General features: G+C 46.2%; 1 protein-coding gene across 1 annotated transcript; it reads right to left on the minus strand.

Annotated features, from left to right (window-relative positions):
- Positions 1-716: 716 nt before the first annotated feature.
- On the minus strand, positions 717-14,082 carry LOC144943915 (cAMP-responsive element modulator-like). Its single transcript, XM_078871779.1, has 3 exons — positions 13,991-14,082; positions 5,667-5,829; positions 717-1,421 (listed from the first exon to the last, which is right to left on the minus strand). Exons 1-3 carry the CDS (start codon positions 14,016-14,018, stop codon positions 1,277-1,279), a joined length of 336 nt encoding a protein of 111 aa, XP_078727905.1. The 5' UTR covers positions 14,019-14,082; the 3' UTR covers positions 717-1,276.
- Positions 14,083-19,199: the final 5,117 nt, after the last annotated feature.

Raw genomic sequence — 19,199 nt, forward strand, 5'->3', positions numbered from 1 at the left:
GGAAGAATAGGCCTTTCACCCTTACCCCGCCTGACTATACACTACACAATATTCACAAGACTTGTAACTTTGAGGGTTACAAGAAATTTACGTCAAATTCGAATGTTTATTTAAACAATGTGTGAATTAAATATTTGGCCAAATTGTGCAAACCTGCTCGTGTAATAAATCCTTTGACTTCCCTCCCCCGCCCCATCAAATGAAGGGCAGTGACTTCCAAAGATGTCACGATCGACTCTGCACTTTGAGACATTTGTAGTTGATACATTTGGACTGCATGCTGGCACAGTGATGTCAAAATGTACAGAGTACCAATGTGTGAGCCGAGCGAGTGAGTTAATCCAATATCAGCAGACAATTGAGTGACCTGGAGTCATTGTCCCAGCTCTTTATAAATGTGTAAAAGCCATTAATTCTATTAGGTTTTAATAACAATTAATACGAATTAAGTTCTCTAAGAAGTGATAACTAGGACTGACACTTTAAATGTGTAAATGTGAATAGATTGCTTAAAAGTCAAAATATAAGTGGCATTTGAAATGTGGGGAAATGCCGAAACATTCCTTTTAGAAATCATAAAACTACAAGAGCAAGAGGTGATTGATTTCGTAACACCTGTGCTGACAGTATAAGCATAATATTGAATGACGCCACGAAAACAGACATCTTTTGCTGCAATGTTAGATTGTACAATCAGTATAAATGTAAGAAAAATGTAAATAAAAAATACGGTAACAATTCTTTAATAAATATAAACTCTCTTGGCATAAACAGGTTTTTTAAAAACATTTAACTCTTTAAACAGTTTACTGTGTGAATGTGTACCCTTTAAGTAAGGTTACGTGAGGCACATTACCTCACTTGAACATTTTCTTAGCTTTTTCTCACTTTGACAATCAAAATTCTTCAAATAAATATCAATACAAAATACTTGACTGATGGTTTTACTATAATTGTCAGCCTACCAATGTGAAGGATTGTCAATTAATAGTTGTGTGGGTTACAGTGCGGCGGTAATAATAATCATAATTTAATTTGGAATTCGCGCAATTCTGAGGAGAGCAGGGCAATCGTGAAGACGCTAAGATTGAGACTAACACGGTCTGCCAGTAGGCAGTGGTGTTGCTATGTGTAATCCCACTAGAGTACTTCAAGCATCACCGTTGTGTGGTATGTCAAGCGGCTTAGTTGCCCCTGTACTGGGGCTGCTGTTTGGAGCAACGCGAGTGTTGGACACGCGCGGTGCCATGGGCAGCGGTGGTCGACTTTGCTGGGGCTATTCGGCCTTGTTGCAGTACATATCCTTCAGCCCCTTGAGCTCCTCAATGAGGGTCTTGTTCTGTTTCTCAAGGACGGTGACGCGATTTTCCAGGCACTTCACGTACTCCTTCTTCTTCCTCCGACACTCCCGAGCTGCCTCCCTGCGTTCAACAAACACAAAGACAAAGGCCCCCCGTTTAGCCTTCACAGATTGTTGAGGCAAGTACAAGTAGGAACAACAAGTTCCACACTGCCCACCAGGGATTATTTGTCTGTCTGTCTGTCGTGCATAGCCACGCCATCGATTTGTATTTCATAGAGTGCTTCGGGCGGGCTCAGCACCACGTGACGCGCCGCCCCACGCAGCTTGCGCCGCGTGACACAGATCGCACGAATGCGCTGTCCAACCAAGTTCCTACCTGCCCACTCCGAAGGAATGTGTTGCTGTTAATTAGCACCTATGGAGGCTGGCACGGCACACCAGTGGATGGGTGGCCAGCACCGGGCCCGAACACCCTCGTGTAGCCTGCAGCAGACTGTTGGGGCAAGTACTGTTAAGGAGCACCTATAAGGGCTGGAATGGCACTCGAGGAGGTGGGTGGTCAACACCACACCCAGCCGACTTTGTCTCCATAGTGCCGATGTTTACACGCCACACCAGGGACTCGTTTGAGGCTGAGTCGACCTAAGGGGAGGCCTAGAACCGGCTCAGATAATCGTCCCTGGTGTCGACCCTGAGCAGGAATTGAACCCGGGTCACCGGGTTCGTAGTGCAGCACGCTAAACGCTATGCCACAGCACCCCACAAACACGCACAAGCGATATCACACACACACGTGCAATGAAGTTCAAATGTGACTCTGCCAGCCACTCAGTATCGGTGCATCTTCTTGAATCTCAATCCAAACTGAAGTTTGGGAGAGTCAAGTACTGTGCTGTATGATCTCTGTCAGTTTGTGTTTATAAACTCTATGGTGCAACGAGGTGGATACGAGATGGCGGTGCAGCGAACACGTTTTCTCGTACCTGTATTCCCTCATATGTGTGGAATTTGTCTGGCTACTCTAGTTTCCTCCCACATTCAAAACATTCCATGAAATAGTGTTTGGCCAAATTTCTCAATTCACAAGATCTTGATAAAAAAAAATAGGCTCAGTGGTATACATGGACATAATTGAATACATGTATTTTTTGCTTAAATAATTACATAATTACATAAATAACCTTAATTGTGGGTATGAAAATATTAGCGTTTTGCAATAATAAACGTACAAGGCCTCAACGGTCCCGCAGACAAAAACATGCGATGTCATGGGCAAAGGGGAGGAAATAGACATCCCATGTATAAACTTTTAAAATAACTCCATTATCTGTACTCAGTGGGTCCCATTTCACATGGCATCGAGGACTTACAGAGGACGGGAACACTTTAACTAAATAATAGCCACAAGTGATTAAAGGCCAACATTGCAAGTGCTTTCTGTAAACTCTTCTCCTGTGATCTAGCACTGTGCAGGCGAGGATTGGTGGATCTCACAAATGTTGTAAAACTCCCATCAGCGTCGAGGTGTCATACCCGGGCTTGCCAGAAGGCGCTACAGCAAATGTGGACCCCCATCTGCTCTATTGGTATGGGATAGAGTGTTGCCCCTTCACACGAGCATATTTTCTCCGGGTACTCGGGTTTACCCCCACTGTAAGCAAACATTCGTTGGCTGATAACGGCTTAATATACAGAGGTTGACAGAGCTTGGAGAGGAATTTGGTGCCAGCTTACTGCCTGGGCTGCCTTTCCCACTTTGTCTGTGGTTCCTCACGCCACTGGGTTGTTCTCCCTCTTGAAGAGTGTTAAATTTTGACGTGAAATTAGTATAGCTTATGCCTATATGTGTAGTGCTATCATATAGATTACTGTGTTTCCTTTGTAGCGTATACAATTTTCCTTGTATCTAACACCAGGGGGCAGTCAGCCTCCAGTGTTCCCCAAGACCAGCTAGAAGAGATGTCTTTTCACCCAGGATACAAAGTACGGTTGTTAAAAGTTCCTCTTTCGCATTAACCGGTAACCACCAAATGAAAAAATAAACTGGTAATAAAAAAAACAGTGACCGGTTTGGGAATGTCTGAGCAATAAAAAAAAGCACATCTTCCCCTTTTAACTGAAAATCGAAGGATGTTGCCATGTATTTTTTCTACGCTGACATTCTAAAAGCCAGAGCTTCTCCAAGCTCAAGCGAGTGTTAGGTGGTGCTCATCTCTATATTGGTGGCCATTACCAACCACTGTCATGCAAAATTAAACACCCTAATGTGGTTTAGTACAGACTGCAGATGGTGTGCAACTACAGTAGAGTATTTTTGGTTCTTTCGGTAAAGTCACGTAGAAGGGAAATAATAATATAATAAAAATAAAACAATAAAATTATCACGACGTTTCGATTGCAACACAAGCAATCATCATCAGGTGTGAAACCACCTCTACATTTACAGTCGTGTAAAGTCACGTAGGTAAAAAGTAAAATTAAAATTAATAAAAAATAAAATAAAAATCACGACGTTTCGGAGGCAACACAAGCTTCCGTCTTCAGGTGGAACCGTCACAGCACAAATGATTTTAATTTTATTTTTTATTAATTTTAATTTTACTTTTTACCTACGTGACTTTACCGAAAAAACCTAAGAGTATGAATCCTTGCAGTCACGAAAGCTTCAAATCTAGAATTACAGTCGTGTATTTGTTGTCTGTAATAGTATTTTGATATTGGAGGAGTTTGTCTCCGAAGGATACTGCACCTGTGAGATGATGGAAGCGGTCAAACTTCATGTTTACATTACAATGAAAATCGACGACGTGGTTAAAACAGAGGGAGCCAGTTAAAGTATTTTGTCTTTGAAAACACGGTTAAATAGAAGTGTAAATGAACAGATTGTGCTCATTAGTGTCCGCCTCACTGAATTAATGCTAATGGCATTTGATAGTCTCCAGAGGCTGAGAATTCTAGTTGCAAAGAACAAAGGCGTCAAGACAATAAGACTATGGAGTGAAATGTAAAGTTTCCCTGCTTTCAAATACACAGCGCTGTGGCAATGTCTACATCTGGTGAGGCGCAGTTAAAGGGGCTATATTGCCTGGAGTAGCAAGCCGAGTTACACGCGAACAGAGGATGTGATGCTGCAAATAGAGCTGGGATCTGAGTAACACACTAAACGATGACTATTATAGATGCAATTTCATTGAATATAAGGAAAATACTGCGGCCGGGAAAAAAGGCCTCATGTTTAAAGCACTGTGAGCTGCTGCATGTGAAATGCGTGAGAATGAGTCGTGCCACAACCTGAGAATGAGATGCAAATTGAATGTGCGAGACCCGAGACGTCTTCATTTCCTTTGTCATTAACACTGGCTGATAAAAAATATATGAAGCCGGTTGCATGTGTTTTGTAAGCTCTTCCAGGCCACTTGCTCCACTTGTGGCAGGCTGTCAACAACTCACGATTATTTCCGTTCTGCTAAATTCCTGGAGTGCATAACCTCTCCTTGATGTGCATTATCTCCGGGATAAATAAAGATTCTGATTCTATCAAAGTCTCTAAATCTCATGACCGTTTTTCGAGAGGATCTTGCATTCATATGTTTGGCCAACTCTTTATGGGATATCATGGGACCTCCTTTGCCAGTACCAAAATATGATAATAGGGTTTTCCCATTTTTTCTGGCAACAAAACAGGTGTTAAGATGTTAAAACACCAAATTGAAACCTTTACAAGGAATCATGTCTGCATTAACCACAATGTTTGTGGTTAGAATGCAAAAAAAACATACTCTGATAAGAAATGCATTGTCTTTGAAACTGATTGGTCCACATCAGACAGCTTTCTTTTGAGCCTCGTCTCGTTTTGTTGCCAGAAAAAAATGGGAAAAACGTATTATCATATATTGGTACTGGCACATGATGTAGTAGATGCTCACCCCGAGCTCTCATTACTCTGATAGTGCATTGTCTTTGGGCAGTACGCCTTTTGGCGTCATCTGGTCTAACACCGTTTGAGACGAGGCTTAAAAGAAAGCTGTCTCTGGTGTGGACCAATCAGTTTCAAGGACAATACATATATTATCAGTCACTACAGAGTGAAGACACAGTGTCACACTGCATCAACTACGTGCATCTCAACTGCGCGTGTGACATCAATGGCACGGTAACGGACTTATGAAGCGGAAAAAACATTCTGGCGCCCCCTAAGCATTGCCGAGTTGGCCTAACAGAGCCCCAACGCGGCCCGGCTGTGCAACCAAAACGAGGGATCAGGGCCACCTCGTAGACCTGCCGGCACCTGCCTCACGGCAATGCCTGCACGGCCCACCAGTCAGCGGTGCGTTACAAGCGTGCGACAAAGTCCACTACGTACCTGTTCTTGAGGAGCCGGATCTCTCGCTTGCGGGTCACCTCCTCCCCGATGTACATGCCGCCCTGTAGGCCCGAGGGGGAGGCCACGGTGGCCATGATCACCCCCTGCTGTCCACTCGAGCCGACCGTGCAGATCTGGTAGGTCTGCATGTCGCTGGGAGCCGCTGCAAAACAAAGATCCCCCGTATAGCCTTAACGGACTGTAGGAGCAAGTGCTGTTAGCGAGCACCTAAGGCCGGCACGGTACACGAGGGGGTGGGTGGCCAGCACCACACCCGGCCGCTTTTGTCTCCCGAGTGGCGACGTTTATGCACCAAACCAGGTACTCATTGAGGCCGAGTCGACCGAATAATCATCACTGGCATTGGCCCTGAGCGGGAATCGAACAAGGGTTTCCAGGTTCATAGCATAATGCGCTAACCGCGACGCCACCGCTCCTCACGTACACACACGGGAAACGTTTCTCTCAAATCACAAGCGCCCAAACGTGGCAATGTTGGGCTAACGTTGGCATGTGGTTGGAACCGCTGGGCCAACGTTGGGCCTGCGATCCATGTTTACTCGTAAAAACAGGGGATCCTAGTGACCATATTTTGGGTGTCATAAGCAGCCATGTAGTGTGGGGACACAAAGTCAGGGGAGGTCCAACTCAATGTAAAAACAAACTTTAAACAAACTCGAAACTGAATGAGTGTGTATGAGGACTGGAAGATACCTACGTGACTTTACCGAAAGAACCAAAGAGTATGGAAGATAACATTTTAGCAGCGGGGACTGAGCTATCAGCTGGGGGCTTATCCCCCACCATCCCAACCTCCCCCCGATGTGTGAGCAGCAGGACATTAAGTGGAATTCGATGGAAACCCCTTGATAGCGTTACGATCAAAATGACGAGTGCAGTACATAGGTTGTTGTCTTTGAGAGCATTTCCAACCTTCATATGTGGACGAAAAACATAGGAAACCTCCTTCCATCATCTTGTCTCGCGGGTGACCGCGAGGGGGCACCGGCGGGGTGGTGTTTGGCTGTATCGGGCTACAGACGTCACGCAATTCTGACAATCGACGGCACGAACGTTATCTTAATTTCAGAGGTCGAATACATGCCCCCCACCACCCTTTCCTCCTTCCCCTCTTTGGTGTGTTATTGTCTGGCCGGAGGAAAATATGACCTCGCTTTGGGCCCTTGACCCCGGTGTGAGCGACGCCGACGTGGTTAATAACATTGGTCAACAAAAAATTGTTTTTCTGGCCTGGACTTTTGCAGCTGTTTTAGACTAATTTCAGGGTGCTGATTCCAAATCTGATCTCAGATTTGCTCTATCACATCTCATTTTATGCTATCGGCATACCCCATTTTCATTGATTTTACCCAAAATTAACTCTGTCACTTATGATTGCAAGTTGTTGCGAGTCAGTGACTGCTTTAGTGTTTAAATATGGTGCTGTATTTTTAGGATAGTGTGTTTATATCATTTTATGTAGATATCCACATTTATTTAATATGTTTCTTCTGCAGTTTTTATTGAAATGCAATATTTGATATCTCAAAAACCTGATGTGATTTACAAAAACTGATGCTAGATTTGGAATCAGCACCACAAAATTACCTTAAAACCGTTGAAATACCTTGTGCCAGCAAAAGTGTGTTGACCAGTGTAATGCCTGTATGTACTGTACTTGTATTTTTAGCTCTGATTCTACTTGGCGCGTCTCGTGCCTTTGTGTTTTGTCCTTGTGGGTGCCTGCATCTGTTCATATTATCAGCAAGTACAAAATCCCACGAATTCAATCACAGTACTGTGCAGGGTGGTTAAAATGGCTTGTGGCCCCCCATTTAATTCTCGAAAACTTTACATTTTATAAAAGGTTTATTTAAAACAAAATGAATCTGCAACTTAACCAACAAATTGGGGATCCATTATTCGGAGGCCACAAGACATCTGGACCACACATATCTATTGTAAATGCTATCGTTATTGTCCGTGATGAATAGCGACTATTGTAGAGGCCTTAATTCAGCAGTGGATGGATTATATAGTTTTGTATATGTGTCGTATTGACGGGGACTTAATTTCTCAAGTCGACATTCTTTCAAAACGCATTTGCCGAGCCTGCTTTTCGAACACGTGGGACGCCAGTGAACATGGACTTGCAGGGTGACCGGTTTCACATTGGGCCACTGCACAAGTTTCAAATTAATTCGTTAATTGTTTTACCATTACACAGCCGAATGCTAATGTTGTTGTTGTGCAGTATTCGTAAAATCGCACGTGCTTTAACCAACGTTTGAACTATGTGCACTCATGCATCAAACATTAAAGTTGCGGACCAATTTTAGTGAGCCACGTACAGTACTGTATACATTTAAGGCATTATTGATGTGAAACACACTGTACCGATAATACTGTACGCGCTCAACAAATGTGGAGTTAACGCAAATGAATGTGCGGCCAAATCTGCTGCGATACGTGCACTGTACAACACGTGTGCACAACACGTGGACGTTCGTACAGTGTACGCTTTATTTTAACACAACGGCACAGGTCAAACGTCGTCACATATTCAAGTCCTGCATTGAGCAAATGTTGCGAAAAGGCAACGGGAGGGAGGGAATGGCAAAGTCCTGACAGTGCGGCGAGTGAAGAAACGAGAAGTGCTTGTGACCTTGTGGTGTTGAAATAAAATCGAAGGGTCCAAAGTTAAGTTTCCCGTTACGCGTCCTCTACGCTACGTGAGGAAATTTAGTCATTTTAATTGTTGCCCATGTGCCGTGTGAGATGAAACCGGCGAATCCCAAAAGACACACACACACGAGGGGACAACTTGAAAGCACCACACAAGACAGATTTCAACCCGCTTTTGCTACAGACTGGCTCAGCCGAATTATTGAGATTCAAATCATTTCACCAGCAGTCACTATCCCTCTCCTCTCGCCTCCCAAACACGCAGCGTTTAAGTCGCGTGGGTGGGTAGTGGTGGATATTACATCAGAGAGCAGAAAGCCACGCAGTTGGGGGTGGAGATCCCCAAATACAACGCGGTCGAGTTCCGTGACGCATGGCCACGCCGAATTTTCCGTCACCCCACCTCCCTTCTCTCTCGCCGGTGTCTGTGGCTGCGAGGGATTTGCAACTCCCCCCACAAACACCACCAATACACGACATTCAGTGACATCAACGCGACGCCTGTGCCAGGCCAGGTGCACTTTGAGGCCACGTGAAGCGTCGAAGGCTTGCAGGGTTTCGGGGGAGCCAGACCCAGCGATGTGCCATGGGGTTGTCTGACTGGGATGGCCGCTATTATTATATAGGAGCGGTCACCCAGCCGCCCCCAAACCCAACCCCACAGAATCTCTTCCTCCCCGCCACGAACGCACGTGGCAGCCCGCGTCTGGCACTGACGTCACCCGCAAATGACGCACGCGGTGGGTGCGTGCTGACGTCACGAGGCATGCGGTGGTGCGTGCTGACGTCACGACGCACGCCGTGAGTGCGTGTTGACGTCACGACGCGCGCGGTGGCGCGTGCTGACGTCACGACGCACGCGTTGGCGCGTGCTGACGTCACCACGCACGCACAATCGATGATCTTATCTCATGTACATGACTGCATAAAATTTTTCGATTTAAAGCTTTCGTGACTGCAGGGATTCATCTTCTTGGTTCTTTCGGTAAAGTCACGTAGAAGGGAAGTAATAAAATAATAAAAATAAAACATAATAAGTAATAAAATAATAAAAATAAAACATAATAATTTATTATGTTTTATTTTTATTATTTTATTACTTCCCTTCTACGTGACTTTACCGAAAGAACCAAGAAGATGACTGCATAACATTACGTTTTTAGGTGTTGTGTACACGTTTTTTGCGTTTTAAATGTGTTTACTACGTTGAAATTGGCATTTAATAAAACACGCACATACCCCGTAAAATAAATACCCTGTCGATAACAGTTGCTGTATTTACCGTGCCGCGCTTACCACTCCGATCTCGAGGTGACCGATGCCTGAGGTGAAGTCCACACGACGCTTCTCGTTTAAACATCCCGATGTGTTTGACGATACGAACGCGGAATAACAACACGCACTTTTGCGCCGGATCGCAGTGTACTTGTCCTGCTTTTTATCACCGCGGTTATTCGTCGTGACAAATGTATACACGCGCAGTGTTTTCATTGTTTTAAGTTGTTTGTATGTAGTGTATAATGTACCGTATTTCATATATTTTGACACTGAAATCAATCATAGTTACTGTTTTGATATTGTCACGGACGTGGTGCCGATTCGCCGGATTGGCCCGGATAATATTGGAAGCAGCCGGATAATCGATGATCAATTATATTTCATACGGGAGGAATCAGATGAGCTATAAAGTTAATTTTTTTCTCTCCCCACACATGTCCAGTAGGGGCTGGTCAGAAGGTTGCAACAGCAAACAATTAAAACACGCGACAGGATCGCGAAGTATCTAACCTATAATAGAATCACTTAAAACAAATAAAAACAATTAATCTTACCTGGCCACCACAAATGATTGCGCAACGAAGTGTGACGTCATCACGCACGTCTTGCGTGTGGGGTGATAAGCAGGTGCGCGTGCCGACGTCACCACGCACTCTTTACGTGTGCGGCGATAAGCGGGTGCGCGTGTTGACGTCACCACGCACCCACGCTTCACGCGCCGGGCTGATAAGCGAGTGTGCATGCTGACGTCACCACGCACCCACTCTTCAGGCGCCGGGGTAATTCGCGGGTGTGCGTGCTAACGTCACCACGCACCCACTCTTCACGCGCCGGGGTGATAAGCGGGTGTGCGTGCTGACGTCATCACGCTTCACGCTCTGGGCTGAAAATCGAGCGTGCGTGCTGACGTCACCACGCAGGTTCGTGGTTGTTGGTGGTGGGGAGAAAGTTGGCAGAGAATGGAGCACATGGTGGTGGTGCATCTTGCCAGTCATGTCACTCAGTCAACCTATGGCGCCTGGGTCTGTTCCGTGACCTCATCCTGGCCAGCGAGCCTTTGTTGAGCTATCATTTGTAGCCAGCTCGCTTCTGAAAAATAATCTAATAGCTCAGTGGGCTTTAGCTGGCAATATAAAGAAACTAGTTTTTTGTTTGTATACAAGTTATTCGTTTACCTTTCCTATACTTTGCACTCTAATCGTGTTTTTGTATTGTTTGTTGTAACGTGCTGACCCCGTGGCCCTGCGTGTCATCTGTGAAAAAGCGCTTCATAGCCCATCAGATTCCTCCAGTGTCAATACATAGTCTGATTCCGACACTTCACGTGGCCTTAGTGCACCTAGCCTGGCACAAGCGCCGTGGTGACATCGTCACCGCCGCGGTTGTTGTTGTGGCAGCAGATCGGTTATCTCGCTGCGCTATAAACGCGGCAAACCCCGAGTTCGATCCTGGGCATCCCTTAGGTCGACTCAGCCTCAAATGGATACCTGCTGCGATGTGCAAACATCAACATTGGTGGGGAGATGAATGTGGCGGCCGGCCGTGGTGTTGGCCACCCGCCCGTCAACCTCGTGTGCCCTGCCAGCCTTCATAGGTGCTCGCTAACGCCGCTTGACCCCAACAACCTGTGCAACGTCTCAATGGGTGGTGACCTTTGTCTCTGCGCTGACGTGATCGTGACGCCGTCACTTCCCAGAGCAATGGTTCCACTACGCTGCTGATCGGAGGAGCAATAGTGAGAGATTATTGCCCACCAATGCCTGAGGAGTGAGTGAGTGGTGTTGGAGTCATTAACCGACGTGGAAAACCCTTCCAGCAAGTGTATAGACAGTCAGGATCTGCACCATGTACTCTACACGCACATGGCACTTTATGCACAGGCAACGAGAGACCATTACGAATCCCAAGCCCTAATCACGGCACGCTTTTGTCAAACGAGTTGAAGAGGTTGCGTGTTGCCATATTAAACCCGGTACCTGGGTGAGAATTCGCAGCCACGGCTAAAGCGAGATCTGAAACCCGTTCTGCACCCCCATCTCTCCCATCCCCTCGTTTCTGGACATCTGTGAAAATACTGGACATCTGTTTAAAAAAATAGCTTTATAGCTCATCGGATTCCTCCAGTATAAATGCAGTTTCTGATCATGTTCCCACCCAAATATGGCCAAACAACTCGCATAAACTAAACGTTAACATTGCCTTAAGAAATCCGTACACTGGTGAAACTGGTTGTCACAAGCTTACGGCAATCGACTGCTTCGATAAAGGCCCCCAACCCACGCTGTATCGGTCATAGGGGTTGCTTGACCATACTTCACCACACTGCTCAGTGTTCCGGAATTGAAAGGCAAGGGGAGGCATAGACGTTGGCGCATAGTACAGTACAATTGAGGTGTGTAGTGCCCTCTGCTGATAGCGTAGCCCCGCAGTTGTGTCCAGCACAAGAACCTCAACATCGGCCAGCCAACTTTCGCCATTCTTTCCAGGCAAGGTGAACGACTTTCACATGAACTAGAACAGACAGTGTGCTCTTAACGCTATATAGCTGCCAAACTTGCAGGTGTTTGAGCAAGCCTGACAGATAATCTCCAAAGCAGTGGAGTTTGCTTGTTTAGATTTGAAAGAAATGCTGCTTCTGGATAACATACAGCAGCGAGTAAATCTCAAATACCAATATGGCCATGGTGGTTATACAGCCGCACGATTTTCCACAACACCGGGTTATTGTTTTTGTTAAAAACTAAATTCGATCTCTACACAAAGCGCTCACGAAACTGATAACTTCCCCAAACACTGCAACTTCCTCTTATTTCTGAAAACACAGATCACTTAACACCAACCCCGGGCACTTGCATCAATGGCAATGGGGATACCAGCAAGGTTGATACATGTCACCAGATAAGCCTGGCTTCTAAAAATCGTGAAACATGTCTCGAGACAATGTTCCAAGTTTTGTATTCGCAGTGAAACTGATGCGGAAACCCTTAAATTACCAAAATGGAACGTATTAGTTGGTGATTGTGGTTTCAGGGCGTTGACAGTGGTGGACAAGCACAGTTAATATAAGTACTCTTAACAATTTCAACACACTCGTCAATAACACTGGACTTTAAAGGGGAAAAAAGTACATAACAGAAGACGTTTCAGGCAACGACCCTTCTTCAACAACATCGCTATATTCGCTCCTAAATCTCGAAGGTGGTTTATTTTTTTTCTTCTGCAGTCAGAACCGCGTAGAAAGATTAAAAAAACCATGTTGTAGCTATGGAGACCCATCAATTCGCTACATCGCTGGCGACATAATCGGTGAAGTTGGCATCACTGTTGGTACTGAGTGACACAGACGGGAGATAGGGGGAGGGGTTCTTCACCCCCCATTGCCCCCCCCCCCATTGCCCCCACCCCCCATTGCTGAGCCAAGTGAATGAGTCGCGCGTCATCGGCGGCGCAGACGTCAGCGGACGTCATTGGCGTCATCTCCCTTAATCCGAACAGGAAGTGTAGTTGGTGTGTGTGTGTAGTGCGTGTGTGTTGTGTGTGTATGTAGCGTGTGTGTATGTTGTGTGTGTATGTAGCGTGTGTGTGTTGTGTGTATGTAGCGTGTGTTGTGTGTGTCGTGTGTGTATATGGTGTGTGTGTTGTGTGTGTATGTAGTGTTTATGTAGTGTGTGTGTTGTGTGTGTATGTTGTGAGTGTGTAGTGTGTATGTAGTGTGTGTAGTGTGTTTGTTGTGGGTATGTAGCGTGTATGTAGTATGTGGTGTGTACAGTGGGAGTGTGTGTATGTAGTGTGTGTGTGTTGTGTACAGTGGGAGTGTGTGTATGTAGTGTGTGTGTAGTGTGTATGTAGTGTGTGTGTTGTGTGTACGGAGTGTGTGGTGTGTGTGCGGAGTGTGTGTGTGGTGTGTATGTAGTGTGTGGTGTGTATGTAGTGTGTGTGTAGTGTGTACGGAGTGTGTGTAGTGTGTGTGTTGTTTGTACGGAGTGTGTGTGTGTGTATGTATTGGTTGTGCACGACACTTTCACAACGATGTGATAATTGTGGACTGTACAGCAGTTAATTCCTATAATCAACACCAACAACTCGCTTTGTGAAACTTCGTACGGCCATATAATTGTATTTCACACTCCAGAATTAACCCTTGCCCGTCCGTACGTGCAGCAACTTGCCACGTGATTGACACGTTGCGTGACAAAGGCGTTAACGCACTCAAAAGACGCACGACGAAACGGCGTTTTCAACAACTACCTGAAAGTTAGTGTTGGACAGCCAAATAGGCAGGAGGCGATAGGCGTGAGAGAGAGAGAGAAAGAGTGAAAGAGCGAGAGAGTGAGAGAGAGAGATCTCGCTACGGGTCTTACCTTTTTCGTTCTCAAACATGACACCCATCGGAGAAGCCTGTGTTGGTTGTTTGGCGTTACGGGTCCCCCTCTTGTGAGTTTATATGGGCACAGCAAACAACACCTCCCCCTCTCTCCCCCCACCCTGCGATCGCCTACATCACTGCGTTGACGTCATATCGAGCCGGGTATGATTCACGGCAGGAGCGACCGCTTCCAACCCACCCACCCACACTCGACCGACGCCGCATTCAGCCTCAACCAATGAGATCCACGTCGCCTCGCTCGTAGGTCACGAAAGATGTCAACAAATGCACGGCTCAACCCACGGAGAGACTTTGACTTTTAAACAACTTTTATTTCCGCCAGCAGCAAAAGCATTGGAGGCGATTTCGATATGAAATACACAGTCACCAGCAAACAAATGAAAACAAACGCTACAAATCTAAGATGCGCTAAAAGTACCGCGCACAACACGAAAGAAAAGCCACGTAGTGGTGGTGGTGGTCATCGCGCACGCCACGATGACGAGCGAGCGCTTCAGAAGGTGAACACGAGGGTGCCGTCCACGCTGGTACAGAGGGAGGGCGAGAATTCAAAAGTGTAGTCGCTGTGTGAGCGAGCGGGGTGGGTGGACACACACCTGCCAGGGACACCCACGGCTAAGTTGCGGTCTGTTCTGTTGTTGTTTTCGCAGAGTTCACGCCGCCCGTTGTGCAAAAGATGCAATCTGAGGTCGCTCTTGCGAATAAGATTAAGCCTGGTCCATTGAGTGAGTTCCCTCTACCTACGTGACTTTACAGAAAGAACCAAAGCGTATGGATTCCTGCAGTCACGAAAGCTTCAAACTAACAAACATCCTTGACTTGTCACTTCGAGTGAAAATATCAGAGGTCCTTTCTTTTGCCTCTCCTAAAGTTGTCGGGCTGGAGCGATGAAATGGACTCGCGAGCAGATGCTAGGCGGACTATATATTATAACGCAGGATCGTGAGAGATTGCGGTGGCGAGGGTAGGCCTTCATCCAGCAGTGGATTAACCGTGGCTGATGAGGGTGAAGTCAAGTTATCAACATTAGATGTACTAAGTAACGTAGCTTGAAAACTTTTCACCATCTTAAACTTTTTTCAGTAAAAAGTGTTATTCGCGAATTTATTAATGTTGTCAGATCAGGCATTGACAAATTCATGAATTCTACATGCACATAAAGTATTTACAGTGCTGACATGAAGGGAATCGGTTATGATAAGTGTTCATAACATTTTATGATAATATGTAAGCACTAGTTCTATGTTCCTCAGAGGCAACTCAACATTGAGTGGACATCTGTGCAGACAGATAATCCTACAGAGATACGTACAGAGAAACTTACAGAGAGACATACAGACAGAGAAACGTACAGACAGATAATCCTACAGACATAGAAACTTACAGACAGATACACATACAGACAGAGAGAACATGAAGACCTGTTGGGTGCTGACACCGAATGGACCGGGGAGCTCGCTTTCATAACGGAGTCAAGCGCTGTCACCCAGGCCACCCTCAGAACCAGTTGTGATGTCACGGGTCAATGCAGTAACGTGACATGCGATCACTGATATCCCTCTGTTCGTCTTCAGCAACCTATTTTGTAAAACAAAAACACCGCAATTTTTTCCTTCTTAGAATTCTATCCTAAATCAATAACTTAATGGAACTTCATCCGAAACGCGGATTTCCGACAGGACTGGCTTGCCTGACACTGGAAGCATCAATGGCCTACCTATAGGCACACGTGACTGCTTGGTCTCGTCGCCAGAATGGATGAAGACAACCGGCAAACCACGCATTTCGGCTCCGCATCCGGGCCAGGTGCCATCTCCATCCATCCCCGTCATCGCATCGTCCTTCGTTCGGAGGGCTCGGGCGATTCTGGGTAGGAAGGACCAAGCTCACGGAGCCGAGTGGCTCACGGAGTGTGATAGACACAGAGCCACACCTTGCTCCTGACACTGGTGACAGCCCAGGGCCATGACAGAGCTTGCCAAGCACGCCTTTCAGTGGTCATGTAACGTAGCCAGAGACAACCTCCCCCTGACCTGCCTCTCCAATTACAGCCTCTCTTACCTCCTCGTTGCGCCCCTCTCTCCCATCCTGGCACTAGCCAAGGACAAATCCGGGGTCTACATGCGGCCCTTGAATCCGTTTCTGTTGCGTTTTTCACGAACCTCTGGCTGCGTGTGTGTGTGTGTTGAACTTCTTTCGCACCGTAGATAGCCAACCGTGCTAATCGGAGTTGACACTCGCCCCGGGGGTCGGGAAACTGCGGCTCTTTAAGAACTGCTGCTATGTGACGTTGTTTATAAAGGGCCCACCATCTTGTATTCACCACGGAATTGTGGCTCTTGAAATATTGAGTTTTTTTTACCGAATTCGACAAAAAATGTCTCTTCTTGTTATTTTGGCTGCCGGCCACTGCACTCACCTATACCTTAAGTCCTGCGCGGATTCTTCTCACGATATTTTGGATGTGTTCTGACGCACAGACGAACATTGGTTCCAACTGTCAAAAGCAACGTGGGTAAACTTAACAGAATCTAAAGTTTCCAGGTATGGCTCGAGTTAAAAACAGAATCAAAATGTGAATATATTAACAACAACAAAAACACCTCCATGTTTATTAATACCACCTTATGCATTAAAATATTGACAGTGCCATTGCCAATTGTTTTAGGCAACGGAACTTATGCAAAGTAGGCAGAATCGGAATATTTATACTGGAGGGGCAGGTCACAACATTTCAACAAACAATACAAAAAACACTATCGGAGTGCAAAACATAGAAAATATAAGCAAATCAATTTAAAAATATACAAATCAAACTAAACAATGTTTCTTTAATCTTACCAGGTTAAGCCCACGGAGCTATTAGCTTCAATTTTCAGAAGTGACCTGGCTACCACAAATGATACCTCAACGAAGTGGCTTATCATGAGGCGCAAGGCAGAGGCCAAAGACACGTGCTGATGGAGTGGAGATGTCTCTTTCGCACTGTGCTGCCTGTAAAAAAAACGCAGCGAAGAGAGTCGGTCGATTGACATGTGGACCGTATTCCATTGTCGGTCGTGCAATAGCAAGCCCGCGCGGACTCAGACTCGGACGTTTATACAAATTCTATTGAACAATGTCTTAAATTTAGACGGGCAGAACTGCGTCATGGGAAATGGCTGTTTACATGAACCGGATCGGCGTAGTAACGCCCATTGTTGGCCTCACACGCGAGTGAGCGAAGGGGATTCGACACCGTGGCCTCTGGTGGAATAAATGAATGAGAATCGGAATCTGTATTTATCCTGGAGAAATCTGATGAGCCGTGAAGCTCTTTTTCCAGAGAGCGTACACTAGGGGCGGGTCACAAACAATAGAAACACATTATTGGAACGCAAAGTATAGCAAATATAAGCAAATCACTGCAAATAAATACGTAAATCAGGGAAGTATATACGTTCAAACTGCTTAAGTACAGCAAAATTCCAAAGCTTTGGAAAGGCAGCAGAACAGCAAAAAACAGTCCCAGACCACACCGAGACAAAGATGCCCCGTTTAGCCTTAACAGACTGTTGGGGCAAGTGCCGTTAGCGAGCACCTATGAAGGTTGGAACAGCACACGAGGGGGTGAGTGGCCAGCACCACGCCCGGCTGCCTTTGTCTCCCTAGTGGCCATGTTTACACACCACACCAGGACCTCATTTGAGGCTGAGTCGACCTAGAGATGGTCCAGGACCAATTCAAATAATTGTCACTGGTGTTGGCCGTGAAGGGGAAGCGAACTCAGGTGGCCAAGACAAAAAAAGGACAAAGATCCCCCGTATAGCCTTAACAGAATGTAGGAACAAGTGCTGTTAGCGAGCACCTATGAAGGTCCGCACGGCACACGAGGGGGTGAGTGGCCAGCACCACGCCCGGCCGCGTTTTTCTCCCCAGCGGCGATGTTTACACATTGCACCAGGTACCCATTTGAGGCTGAGTCGACCTAGGGGAGGCCCAGGACCGGTTCAGATAATCGCTGTCACTGGTGTTGGCCGTGAGTGGGAATCGACCCGGGTCGTCAGGTTCGTAGCGCAGAGCGCTAACCGCTGCACCACCGCTCCCCACCAAGACAACACAGTCCCTCACACAGAAAGAGGCTCACACCAGTCACGATATTTCCAAACTCAGAACTTTTCACCCGACAGAGTTAAAAGTAATCTTTATTTTTTTTAAAACACACACACACAAAGACTGAACTTGCTTGTCTATACCACAGCCAAAGCTCTCAGCCTTGATTATTTTAATTGGCCTTACGTTTGAATGCAATAATGTTTCACAATAACTAAATGCTACAGTGAAATTGTGAATTCACCGGTGGCGCTCAGACGGTTTGTGTGTGCGCGGCGACCCGAGTTCGATTCCCGCTCACGGCCAACACCAATTACGATTATCTGAACCGGTCCTGGGCCTTCCCTAGGTCGACTCAGCCTCAAATGAGTACTTGGTGCGGTGTGTAAAATCATCGCCACTAGGGAGACAAAGGCGGCCGGAGCGTGGTGCTGGCCACCCACCCCCTCGTGTACAGTGCCAGTCTTCATAGGTGCTGATCGCTAACAGCACTTGGCCCAACAGTCTGTTAAAGGCTATACGGGGGGTCTTTGTCTTTGCGGTGGCGAATGCGCGGCTGAATTGCGTTCGCCCTGTGGCAGATGGCGCCGACACTGACAAACAACAAACAAGACGCGTGGCGGTTGTTGGATATTCGATTGCGAACCCGAGTGGAAATGTCACTGAAGACGTTCCGTGTCCCTGGCCACCAGCTACAAGTGCCGGTGAAAGTGTGTGTTTTTGGGTGGTAGTAGTAGTAGCAATAATCTAAAACATAAAAGAACGTCGTCGCGAAAGTAAATTAAAATGTCAGGAACCAAAAAATTATCGTGAGAAAATAATGTGGATGCTTCCAGGGTTGTCTTTTTCATTCTTCTTTGTAAACCCATTTCAGAGAGTGACATCAAACTACCAGAATACACCAACATCAATTATAGAAATGGTTACGTAAGAAAAGATTGCACCTTCATAATAATAGTTCATGGACAACAAATTATTACATATTTACAAAGCAACAAAAACAAACACCTACCCTCAGTAATTGTTTTACCTGCGATGATACACCTACAACAACTGTATTCAGCTGAATAACTTACAGCCGTGGTTACTGG

The sequence above is a fragment of the Lampetra fluviatilis genome, chromosome 2, assembly GCF_964198595.1.
Source record: "Lampetra fluviatilis chromosome 2, kcLamFluv1.1, whole genome shotgun sequence".
Lineage (NCBI taxonomy): Eukaryota > Metazoa > Chordata > Hyperoartia > Petromyzontiformes > Petromyzontidae > Lampetra > Lampetra fluviatilis.

Coding starts and splice junctions, on each gene's coding strand:
- LOC144943915 (XM_078871779.1), bottom strand. CDS start 14,018: ATGGGTGTCATGTTTGAGAACGAAAAAG. Junction 5,830..13,990: donor CATGTTTGAGAACGAAAAAG/GTAAGACCCGTA, acceptor TTTGTTTTGCAG/CGGCTCCCAGCGACATGCAG. Junction 1,422..5,666: donor ATCCGGCTCCTCAAGAACAG/GTACGTAGTGGA, acceptor TGTTGAACGCAG/GGAGGCAGCTCGGGAGTGTC.